At 43.3% G+C, this 13,172-nt stretch overlaps 1 protein-coding gene across 6 annotated transcripts in view; it reads left to right on the top strand.

Annotated features, from left to right (window-relative positions):
- Positions 1-13,172, top strand: part of cdh23 (cadherin-related 23) — a 494,731-nt gene that overhangs the window by 294,456 nt on the left and 187,103 nt on the right. For all 6 annotated transcript variants that reach the window (XR_009064688.1, XM_057848926.1, XM_057848928.1 and 3 more), the window contains 2 exons: positions 1,533-1,638; positions 6,880-7,007. Coding sequence is in view for 5 of the 6 variants with exons in the window: in XM_057848926.1 (XP_057704909.1) it covers positions 1,533-1,638; positions 6,880-7,007 (234 nt within the window). In the remaining variant the exon portion in view is untranslated. The remainder of the gene's footprint in view (positions 1-1,532; positions 1,639-6,879; positions 7,008-13,172) is intronic.

Here is a 13,172-nt window from a genome sequence, read left to right as displayed (position 1 = left end):
TCTTACCAGGTGTGTGTTTTATAGTGGGCAGGCCATCTTTAAACCACTCATCAGTCATTGGGCACACACCTTTAAATAGTTAAATAGTTTGGCAAAAAAGAGGGTTCACTTCCTTATTGTTCCACCTTCTGTCATTGTTTGCATACTATCCTCATTAAAGTATGAAAACCTTATAAATGTTTGTGTGGTTTTAGTTAAAGCAGACACTGTTTCTTCATCTGTGTCATTTTGGCAAACATCAGATCACATTTGATGGTGATTTTATGCAAAAATGAGAGATATTCCAAAAGATTCTGATACTTTTTCGTACCACCTTTAAAGGCTAAAGTAATGTTGCATATTCTCTCTTGCCAAGATAAGAAAACAAATCTTGGGCTAAATTAAAAATCTAGGCAAGGAGAAGACACCAGTGAGTGGGGGGAGCACACAGCACGTCACATGAGTGACACAACTGAACAGTGTTTTGATGCAGGCTAACTACACGTACAAAAAGAAAATATTACACATTGTTAGCATACGACGAAAACTGGCATTCATCTCGTTAGGTTTTAGTCTCCCAAGACACGTTTTTAGTTTGTTAGCGTCTCGTCATGAAAAAATTGTTCGTCGATGAAATATTTTCATTACATCGTGATATGTTTGGAAGTTAGATCAGTCAGCAAAATAAAGGTTTATTCATGTTGTATCACCGTGCAGTTGTGTATTTGTGCGCACTGTATCCAAGAAGAACCGAGTGACCTGGTGTGTCGGCTATTCGTCAATGCCACACAAAAGCCAGAGGTGCACAGGCACAATTGTAACTAATGGCTCAGCACTTCCTTTGATTGTGCCCTTAAGAAAAGCCTATTACATGGCTTGTAGTGGTGGGTCCGACGATGGCTTTCCGTTGCACAGTTCACAGCGGCGGCTGGTGTTTACACAGCAGGACTTCAGACGATTACTCGGTTCAACGGCTGGCTCACTTTATTTGATTAGTCCCGGCTAACCTTAAATGCTTCTGATATTAATAAGATGCCTGGAAGGAAACGGGAAGCCGCATGTCACCAAATGCTGGGTCAGCAATTTGCCCTGAAACAGACCTCGTGCGAGTTGGCAAGCATTAAGAGCCATACGACAGTTTCACTAAAATTGGTTGTTAGGAAAGCTACCAGTAGGCTCAAGGATGTATTTGCTGTTTTTCCTGAGTAGGGTTTTGTTCTCTGTGGTTGTCCCTTTTTTAAATGGCTATAAATTAAAAGGTGGGTTCATGCAGGTAACCAGGAGACATAGACTGATGTGAGTGAGGTCCAGTAAATTTAAAAATATCTGGATGAATCATCTTTAAATTCAGCCAACAACAAACTTATCGCTTGCCGTTATTGTGGATTAGTCTCAGAAAGGTTTCATTTGGCCGGTATTCAGCTGAGTTGGCGTTCTAATATCCTGGCTACTATTAGCCAGAACCAGCTTAAATTTTGACAAAACATGTTGGCACTGTTTTTTTTTCCCCACTTAAAACCATAGATTTCTTCTCCACTTTCTCTCGCCCGCAGGCAGCAGACGAGGATTCTCCTCCCAACAACTTCATCACATACACCATCATTTCAGCATCTGCCTTCCCTGATTACTTCAGTATCATCATGGTGGAAGGCTATGCAGGTGCGCTTGGGTTTGAAAAAAATTTATATTGTAGTGGAGAATGTTCGTGAGTCTGTGGCGGCGAGTTGGTGCGTCGTGTGTCAGTCGCTCTTGTCTTTAGTCTCTCTGACCCAGAAACCGCGCGTCAAAGAGTTCCGCTACGCAACACAACATCCCCCACATTAGTTCCGTGGGTGAATTATGTAGAGAGGACGTAGTGGTCAGTACACGGGCCCCCCCAGAACTCACCCACAGAGGACGCCAGGCGTGACCCGACCGAACGTAACGATCATCCGAGATGCCAGGTGATGAACAGTGTTGGGCACGTTAATTTAAAAAAGTAATTAGTTACATTACTCACTACTTCTTCCAAAAAGTAACTGAGTTAGTAACTGAATTACTCTATAGTAAAAGTAACTAGTTACCAGGGAAAGTAACTATTTCCGTTACTTTAAAAAGAACTTGTTGTATGTCAAAGAATTTGAAATTTTCTGAGCAGTATTCGAGTCAGTGGAATAGAGAAGAACAGACAGGTAGTTAACTTGTTAGGTGCTTCAGCAGATTTGAATTGCTTACCACAGATGCCGACAAAAGCTTTGCCCGGGACATAAATTACACATTACATGCAGGTTCTTTCGTTTAATTTTGACAAACTTGAAATAGTGTCTATATCTCCACCTCTTAAAGGACAATTTTTCTTCTTAATGCTCTGCCATCCCGACCCTGTGCATCTGTTTTGCGTGTGTGTGTTTGCCGCACGCGCTGTTCCGGTTTGCTTGTGAAATCACCGGCTCTGATTGGCTTACCACGACACATGACTCTAACCCTCAGCCAATCACAATCGCTTCCATCGCATCTCTCGAGGGGCTGCATTAAGGTAGGCTGGTTTCCCGACAATTCACGTCACCTTCAAAGCGTCTGCCGTCCTCAAGATGGAAGCAGAATTATTGCTGGCTGACAGTGGGAGATGGGAAGGAGGCTAGCATCAGATGTAGCGCAAACAGAAACGTTGCCAAACTTTGGAAAGCATTGTCTAATTGAATGAGCAGGGACAAACAGCTTGGAGTCAGAAGTACGTGCGCTATTCTCGAACCTGAACGCACCCCAAGTCTTGGATGACAAATCAACAGAGCAGAGAGTCGACTCGACATGGCTGGTAGTTTCTTCAATTTATTCAAAGTAATGCACTGCTTTTGACCGCCAGTAACGGTAACGGCGTTGTAACAGCGGAAAAAGTAATGAGTTAGATTACCCCGTTACTGAAAAAAAACCGCCGTTATGTAACGGCGTTATTTATGACGGCGTTACTCCCAACACTGGTGATGAACGACGAAACGGGACGATCAGGAGGACATCCTGGGACGCCAGGCAGCAGATGACCGAGCAATACGAATGGGTGTACAGTCAGGCCGAAGATGAGAAGCGCGAGGTCAACTAGGCCTTCAGGCGTGGTGGTCGGAGTTGCCCAGCCAGGGACGAGGGTGACCAGTGGAACGAACCGCATCGACTAGACCAGGGGTGGCCAACCCTGGTCCTCGAGAGCCGCAATCCAGCTTGTTTTCCATGCCCCCCCCCCCTTTAAAACACCTGAATCAAATGATCAGCTCATCAGCAAGCTCTGCAGCTGCTTGATAAAAATCCTGATAATTTGATTCAGGTGTGTTGGAGGAGGGAGACACGGAAAACAAGCTGTATTACGGCTCTCGAGGACCGGACTTGGACACCCCTGGACTAGACGTACCAGGAGCAAAGGAAGCGGCGAAACCGGAGTCAAAGTGACGTTCTCGTCTAGAAGCGGCAAACCAGGAGAGACATCTGTGTTCGCAGGCACTGGCAGAGGAGCGACACCAGAGACTTCCGGAAGCACTGGCACTGGAGTGAGGCCAGCGGCGCGGTGTCCAGCGACGCTGGCACAGAAGCGATGTCAGTGGAGGCCAGAGAAGCAGGCACAGGATCGATGTCTTCAGCGCGGTCAGGAAGACCAAGAGCAGACACAGAGGTGTCAGGAAGGCCAGGAACGGACGTGGTGGCGCTACAGAGAAGGCCAGGAACCTACGCGGTGTCGTCGAGACGCACGAGAGGGGCACTGGGGGCTAGACAGGATTGTCGGCATCGGGAAGCGCCAGAGTGGGAGTGAGCTGTGGGACTATGACTGTGAGGACCCGTGGCAGAAGTGCTGCCGTCGTCGTCGGGAACCACGGTCAATTGGGCTCTTGTGACAGACACCTTGGGCGTCTTTGAGGTCGCTAATGCACACGATGGTTCGAAAAGCCTAAGAAGGTGCGCCTTCAGCCCGTTATACTTGTCCTCCTTCGGCTTAAAGACAAGCTCTGACTGCCGTCGAGCACCTGAACGTACACACCACATGGTATCATCAAAAATACCGCAGACGGCAAACTGCGCCTCCACGCACGCAAACCACGTGGCCACAGCAGACTCTTTAAACATAGATAGCTCAAGAAAGTCAGCGTCCGTCATCTTGTTTAATGTTCATTTAATTTCTCGGAGACTACGGTGAGACGGACGTCAGCGTCACCACTGTAGTGCAGGATGTTTGTGAGTCTGTGGCGGCGTGTCAGGTCTGTGTGTTGTGTGTCGGCCACTCGTCTCTGTGATCTACAAACCGCGCGTCAGAGAGTTCCCCTCCCGAACACAGCATCCCCCACATTAGTTCCGTGGGTGAATTATGTTGAGAGGATGTAGTGGTCACTACAATATAAAGTATTTAACAATACACATATTTGGGACAAATTACCTGGAGACTATTACAGTACATGACTATCTTAGGCTACGTTCATACTACAGGTCTTAATGCACGAATCCGATTTTTTGTCATATCCGTTTTTTTGGCGTGCCCGTTCAGACTAGGGTTGGGAATCTCTGGCATGAAGCTGATTCGATATGTATCTAGATACACAGGTTACGATTCGATTAAAAAACGATACATTTTTAAGGCCGAGCGATTCGATACGATTCGATAGTTAAGAACGATACGGTTCGATACAGAGTGAAAACGATACGATAGTAAACATTTGTTGTGTGTGTTCGTACAGTATTTTAAACATATAAAAAAGACCACATTTCTAAGAGCAAAATTAACAAAATTTCATACCAATGTTATGTTTTATTTTTTATGAGAAAAAAATAAGGATTACTATATGACCGTCATTTTGTTGGATGGGATTGATAATACAACAAAACTCCAGTCACAGACAACAATAAAGTGCAGTAATTCAATTACTGTATTTCCTGGTGTTTTTAACACAAGAGGTAAGTAATTTAAGTGCAAACTTTCAATGTAAACATCTTACAAACAAAAAAATATTAATTATATACAGCAGCTCTTGAAAAAGAAATTAAACCTGCTAGTTTTATCATAAATAAATAATAAATTATGCTTTACTACTGGTATAATTGGGGGAATAAAAACATAGCATTTTAGACAGGTCAATAATCATTACTTTAACCTAATACACAGCAAAGTCATTCACTTATGCCCGTGCTTCCTCATTTTTTATTGCTCATCACTGTCCATATCTTTTTTGAAGGGCAGATTTTTCTTGAGGAAGATCAACTAATCCACATGTTCATGTTTAAGCAGACTGCGTTTCGTGGAAACAATATGCCGCCCTTTCCAGCATTATAGTGGGTTATTTTTCAGGGTTAAAACTCACGATTTCTGTACCGCTCCACACTTCAGACAAGCTCTGTCCCATGCGAACAGATCTGGCTGCGTTCATCACTTCAAAGTCCGACTTTTGTTTTCCTGGGTGCGTTGAAAATCAATCACAGCACGTCGGTGATCACACTGTCCATTGTTTTAGCATGTTGCTTTGTTGCCACTACTAGTTTCGTTTTCGTTTTGGGCTGTGAAGAAAACGCTACGCTGCGTGCGTTACAGTGGTTTCGTTAGCTCTCGCATTGTTATGACACGCCGGTGACGATCGGGTAATGACGGCGACTAGTAGCGGTTCTGCTGAAATGCATGGGAAGTAACTTGTGGCAAACACGACTGTGAGTAGTGCTTGTCCATATTATATCATGCGTGCGGTCTCGATCTAAGTGTGCGCTGTGTGGTAAATGACGCGCACTTGAGTCATTCACTGAAAGACACAAGCGCAGCATGTGAAGTAGAAGCTAAATTAAAATATTAAGCAATGCATTAAACTAGGCATTAGAAGCCGATTCTTGTGCTCACGATAGCCGAATTCTATCTCTACTATCGGTTCACTGAATATTTAATGGCTAATTACTGTCGAATGGTAACTTTACTATCGATACATCTGTATCTCTCACCTGGAAAACCGGATATCCGGTCGTATCGGTTTATCGTTCTCAAGCTTAGTTCAGACTGCCTTTGTCCATTGAGACCATTCAAGTATTACGCATGCACACTAATTCGCAGTCTGACAAGCGCTGAGCAAGACGACCCGCATGCGCAGAAGCATCAAAACAAATGACCACACATGCTGGCTGTCATCCGTCATTCCAGGCATATCATATTTTGCTTTTTAAAAAGAGGACACAAATAACACATAAATAATCCCAGTTTAGTCTTATATTCAAAGTATATGGATCGATAGCATGCACACACTGTCCGTGCATGCCACACACACATACGCGCAGTTTGCCCCCACTCTCAGCCGTATAAGCAATGTTGAAATATTGCTTATATGGAGCAGAGAGAAAACCGATCATTCTCAGGCTTATCCTCAACCCATTTATATTTTTTTTATGACTGCTGTCAAGTCCAACCCTTCCTAAAAAGCCGTGTTCAAGGCAAGCTAGGCGCTAATAACACACAGCTGCACCGCTACCGTGTCGTCTCACTCGCTTTTTGATGACGTAATTGCTGCATGAATTCCGATTTGGGAAACTGGACAGTACAGACCGCCGCGACAGTCTGGAAAAATGTGGCCCAGATCGGATTTGAACCACATACAAAAGTGACCCAGATCGGATTTGAAATGGTCCAGTTCTATGCGACTTGTCATGTTCAGACCATCAAGTTAATGCCTCACTCAAGTCGGAAAAACATGAAAAAATCGGATTCGTGCATTAAGACCTGTAGTATGAACGTAGCCTTAGTCTATAAAAAGACTGAGTCAATGTGTTTGATATGGAAGGACATGATTTCTCATGAATGTCACTGAATGGATAGATCAACACATACTGTAATCTTCTTGGTATTTTATAACATCTTGCTGAAAGTTTTCATGAATCGGGAAATCTTTACCAACTCTTGCTTTCTCTCCTCACCAGTGATCAGTGTAACCAGGCCTCTGGACTATGAAAAGGTTCCAGATGGAAGGATCCATCTGACAGTGATGGCCAGAGACGGAGGAAACCCTGCGCTTAACAATACTGTTGTTGTCATGGTGGAAGTTATTGTGAGTATAGCCTCGCAAGAAATACTCACACAAACACACAGATTATATGTACGGTGTAGAACAAGTATGGAGGAAGTATACAAATCCTGTCTCACTCTTAGATAAGCTTTTAATGTTTCATTCTGATGTCAAAGGAAAGTGTCAGGAAGCTTTGTCATTGTCATGTCATTGTCAGTCGCTTAAGAAAAAGATGTCGATAAAAAAGCTAAGGCTATGCTAAGGTCGGCTCGTTTTTTTCAGCCCTTGACACTCAAGCCATCTCTTTAACTGAACATTTTTATGTACTTCCACATCTTTGCAAGTGAATTTGGCACCAGGGACATCATTTTCAGACAAAATTCGTAGGTTTAGCTTTGTAAACATCTCCTTCGTACACGATTTCCAGTCATTTAATATTGAGGACAAACAGTGGCGTGTCCTCCCTTAGCAACAGTAGCTAACGTCATGATTATTAATGAGCGGAAGTGACGTGTTGCTTGCGGTACGCCATTGTCACTAACACTTTGACAGTGGCGTCATAAGACCGTCATAATCATGAAATGACACTGTCATGAGCATGAATGAATGCTAATGAAAGATATCATATCATACAGTATTATAAAGATTTTACGACGCCGGAGTCTTCTCCAGTCGTTTTTCGATCCGACTCAAAATGGTGGTATCAGTATCGGCGAGTACCAACAAATAGGGTGCCGATACCATTTACTGGCATCACTTTAACGCAGCTGTACTGTCCTCATCAAGACACTACGGCTCAGTCCTGGCTATACAGCGAGCTAAACTCCCAACTGACGATGCAGGACATTGGTATGATTTTTTTACTTTATTTTGCCGTTGATCCTCATAACTTGAAGAATGAAACTAAAAATAGAAATGAAATGAAACAAACAACTTCATCAAGTACGGTTTCGGCGTAATTTGTACAAGTGAGCACTGATTTTTTAAAAACGCGGTACGTTCAAAATCTGTAAGTTTTTCGTGCATTACAGTTTTTTTTCTCCGTTCGGAATTTGTCGCCGTTTCGGCAACGAGACAATGTGCGTTACTATGCGTTACTACGTTGGTTGAATGACACGAGAAAAGTCAGAGACACGGAGAAAGAAGAGCAGGAGTGGGAAGGAGGGAAGACTGTTGTGACACTGTTGCAAACACGATGCTAGGTTAGGTGGCTCCAATATTTCTTGACTGTAGCCGACAGCCTACAATTTACGCCCACTCGATGCTACACTAGATATCATATGAATATAGCACTAGATGTGAAATGACAGACTCGGCGGCTTTAGTAAACAGCCGCCATCTTAAAGCAGCAGACTTCTCAGAAAGACTCTGCTGTTGTGAACCTTCTGAGGCAACCTAAGTAACTTTTTATCTAAAATACTCGTAAATTGGTAAAATCTTGACTTGAATCTATCTTTAAATGATGAAACAGTTTGAAAACTTTCATATGTCGAAAGTAGACAAAAGGCAAGTAATGCAAAAACGGGAGCAATTTTAACAACTTTAACAGTTGATTCACAACATTAAATGATTTCCGAACATAGCAAAGGTTACTATGTTTTTCTGTTTTTTTTTTTGTGTTTTTTCTTTTGAAAAAAATGAAGAAAAAAAAAAAACCAAAAAAAAAACATGAAAGGTAATACCAGTTATTTTGCCAAGTTACTAATCATTCTTACATTCAGGTAACTGAGTTACTAACTCAATTACTTTTTGGGAGAAGTAATTTGTAACTGTAATTACTTTTTAAAAGTAAGATTAACAACACTGGTCATAAAGATGAAGTCTGCAGAATGAAAAGTGATGAAAGCGGAGACTTTATTCTGCCAATTTGTTGCCAAACACCAATTTGCCCGCAACTATTGCTGATCACTTCTCAGAATTAGCAAAAGAAATGTTCCTTGACTCAAAGATTGCATCGGTAACTTCATTTTATCAACTGACCTTTTTCATTTATAATTGGACACACTAACAAACTACCCTCAAGTCAAACTGAATTGCGAGCTGAAGTCAAAAGACATGATAGAAATTGCCAAAAGTTCTACATACAATTATAACAAAAGTCACTGTTAAATTTTAGTTATCATGATGTAGCTGAAGATATTGATTGTTCTTTGATTGCACCAGGTTATACGTGACAATATTACCAACAAATTCATATTATTTTGAAAATTGAGTTTTATTTTTGTGTCATGTTGCACGCTATATTAAATGGTGTAATATTAGTCATCAATTTGTTAGGGCATACGTCACTATTTGTAAGATTGCCAACAGTCTCCGGTTGACAGGTATGACTTCGTCCTCGGTAATAAACATGTTCGCAACAACGCAAATCCACCATGATTAGCTGCTAATACAGTTAGGAAGATCACAAAAGCATGCGTTCGCTAGCGTCCGTACATCATCCAAACAAATGCACAACTGGCTTTAAGTGTCCGATCGCGAGTGGAAACACCCAACAACAATACAAAAGACGATACATACAGGCATTGCCCCTGTGGATATTTTACAAGCATCAAATTGCAAATCGGCTCGCAGCTGTGTTTTCCTCTTTCACTAGCTCAATCGGATGCTATCTACAGAGGCAACGCCTGTATGTACAGTAGGGGAAAAAAGTATTTAGTCAACCACCAATTGTGCAAGCTCTCCAACTTGAAAAGATTAGAGAGGCCTGTAATTGTCAACATGGGTAAACCTCAACCATATGAGAGAGAATGTGGAAGAAAAAAAAACAGAAAATCACATTGTTTGATTTTTAAAGAATTTATTTCCAAATTAGAGTGGAAAATAAGTATTTGGTCACCTACAAACAAGCAAGATTTCTGGCTGTCAAAGAGGTCTAACTTCTTCTAACGAGGCTCCACTCGTTACCTGTATTAATAGCACCTGTCATTATCGGTATAAAAGACACCTGTCCTCAACTTCAGTCAGTCACACTCCAAACTCCACTATGGCCAAGACCAAAGAGCTGTCGAAGGACACCAGAAACAATATTGTAGACCTGCACCAGGCTGGGAAGACTGAATCTGCAATAGGTAAAACGCTTGGCGTAAAGAAATTAACTGTGGGAGCAACTATTAGAAAATGGAAGACATACAAGACCACTGATAATCTTCCTCGATCTGGGGCTCCATGCAAGATCTCACCCCGTGGCGTCAAAATGATAACAAGAACGGTGAGCAAAAGTCCCAGAACCACACGGGGGGACCTAGTGAATGACCTACAGAGAGCTGGGACCACAGTAACAAAGGCTACTATCAGTAACACAATGCGCCGCCAGGGACTCAAATCCTGCACTGCCAGACGTGTCCCCCTGCTTAAACCAGTACACGTCCAGGCCCGTCTGCGGTTTGCTAGAGAGCATTTGGATGATCCAGAAGAGGACTGGGAGAATGTGTTATGTTCAGATTAAACCAAAATAGAACTTTTTGGTAGAAACACAGATTCTGGTGTTTGGAGGAGAAAGAATACTGAATTGCATCCGAAGAACACCATACCCACCGTGAAGCATGGGGGTGGAAACATCATGCTTTGGGGCTGTTTTTCTGCAAAGGGACCAGGACGACTGATCTGTGTAAAGGAAAGAATGAATGGGGCCATGTATCCAGAGATTTTGAGTGAAAATCTCCTTCCGTCAGCAAGGGCATTGAAGGTGAGACGTGGCTGGGTCTTTCAGCATGACAATGATCCCAAACACACAGCCGGGGCAACAAAGGAGTGGCTTCGTAAGAAGCATTTCAGATGAGATGAACTTTTGATATTGACCAAATACTTATTTTCCACCATGATTTGCAAATAAATTCTTTAAAAATCAAACAATGTGATTTTCCGTTTTTTTTTTCCCACATTCTGTCTCTCATGGTTGAGGTTTACCCTATTTTCATGTGGGAGAACTTGCACAAATAGTGGTTGACTAAATACTTATTTGCCCAACTATTTAGTCTTTTGTATTGTTGTTGTGTGTTTCCACTCGCAATCTGACACTTAAAGCCAGTTGTGTAGTTGCTTGGATGATGTGCGGATGCTAGCAAATGCATGCTTACCGTTTTTTCGTTTTCAAAAGGCGAAAAAGATTAGAACAGCCGCTTGGCGGTCATTCTCCAGCTGCATCCCCCTCATCGAGCACTCCTGCACGCAGCAGGGGAACGACGAGTTCTAACTTGCTTGCCGCAAGTTGTCCGTAAACACAGTCAACCCCGGCGCCGTGCGATATGTTCCGGTGTAGTTTTGTGGGCTTTTTCGTTTTCGAAAGACATGAGTAAGACTTGGAAACGCCGCTCGGTTCAGGTTAGCATGTCGGCTAGCTGTCACGCCTCCTGCTTTGTTTACGCTCTCCAAATCCGGGGCAGGGAAATGATAAAAGTTGACTAACTCCGGTGGCATAAAATATAGTTCGGGAGGTGCCAAAAAGTCGACAGTTTTGACTAATATAGGGTAATTTTGCCATGTCGTACTGAATTTTTAATATCTCATATTCCATTTAGCACAAGACTGTTATTTGTCATGACCATACCATTTATTTAGCAATTGGGGAAAAATACTTAGATAAAAAGAATATCCTGTAAAAATATTGGAGAGATTGAAACAATAATGACATTTTGCTCCTCTGTGTCGTAATTTCCTCGTTCTGAATCTTCCCCCTCCATGGGCTGAATTATAAATCAGCTGAAATCGTGACTCTGCCGACGTCATCCTCCAGCTGGGGACGCTAGAGCGCTATAATGACAGGCATGGCTAAACGGCAGATTAAAAGACTAATTTCTAATCATCTGCGCTTTGCCAAATTGTTGTATATAGTCAAATCGTTTCAAAATATCATTCTAATTCACATAATAATGCTATTTAATCCTTTTTTATGATGTCACAGGCACTTTAAAGTGTTGATTCCGACTAACGCTTAAATTCTGGTTCTGTCGCCAGCGTAGAAACAGATTTTGTTCGTAACCCGGCAACTAACTTTATACAAAAATAATCCACTGCTGGAAACATAATCTTAATTCTTTTCACCTTAATGTTGCTCGTTACTCTTTCCCTCCTCCGTCTGCCACAGTGTTGTGACTCATGTCACAGCGGCTAATCACTTGATGACAGCATCACACACAATGCTGAAGTGTGACATGGACCGCATAGATATTGTGTGTCACTTTCTGAAGTGTTTTTTTTTTTTTTTTTCCGCTACTTCACAAAACCTTACAAGTGATGACAAGATGTGTTGTTGTGACAAAAAAAGTGCAAATGCAATGAGTGTGAGGCTGTGAGAAATCCCAAAGGAGAAGGTTGATGCTGATTCACAATATAGATTCATATTTCACAAATTGTAATGCATGTTTCTTGAGTATTTTTAAAAGAATATCTAGATTAAAAAACAAAAAAAAAATCTGGCGATTAATCGCGATCCTTTATGTCACGATTTGAGTATCGATGCTAATTTGCGAGTAAGATACTTTTGACACTTCTAATGTGCAGCGCCACAAACTAGCGATGTCCTGATCCGATCACTCTGCGTCCTGCTGCTTTTCTTGGTCCACAGTGCGCTAGAGATTGCTTGTTAAAATTAATGATGAGTAACAGCTGTTGAGGCTTTGTTGTGAACCACTGTGGCGAGCCCTGTGGCATAGGGATGGCACACACACCCTCCCTTTGACTGAAACCTGGTTCAGTCTTCGCTCTCGCGGCAGCGGCGGCTTCTTCCAGGGCCGATCTCTGCCCTCTGTCGTGGCGGCAACTTATTCCAGGGTCCGTCTCCGCCCTCTGTCATGGTGGCGGGTTCTTCCGGGGCCCATATCAGCCCTCTGTCGCGGCGGCGGCTTCGCATTGGGCCGCTCTCCACTCCCTGTCATGGCGGCACCTTCTTCTGGGGTCCGTTTCCGCGCTCTGTCGCAGAGGCAGCTTCTTCAGGGGCCTGTCTCTGCCCTATTCGCGGCAGCGGCTACTCCCGGGGCCGCACTCCGCTCTCTCTTGTGGCGTCAGCTTCTCCCCGGTCCACTCTCCGCCTTCTGTCGCAACTGCAGCTTCTTCCGGGGTCCATCGCTGCCCTCTTTCATGGGGGCTGGTTCTTCCGGGGCCCATCTCTGCCCTCTGTCACAACGGCGGCCCCATCTGTCGCAGCAACGGCTTCTTCTGGGCCCCATATAAGCCCTCTGTCGCGGCTGCGGCTTCTCATGGGGCCGC

Source organism: Corythoichthys intestinalis, chromosome 10 (genome assembly GCF_030265065.1).
Source record: "Corythoichthys intestinalis isolate RoL2023-P3 chromosome 10, ASM3026506v1, whole genome shotgun sequence".
Lineage (NCBI taxonomy): Eukaryota > Metazoa > Chordata > Actinopteri > Syngnathiformes > Syngnathidae > Corythoichthys > Corythoichthys intestinalis.
The sequence above is the reverse complement of the archived record's forward strand: the minus strand, read 5'-3'. Positions and strand labels throughout refer to the sequence as shown.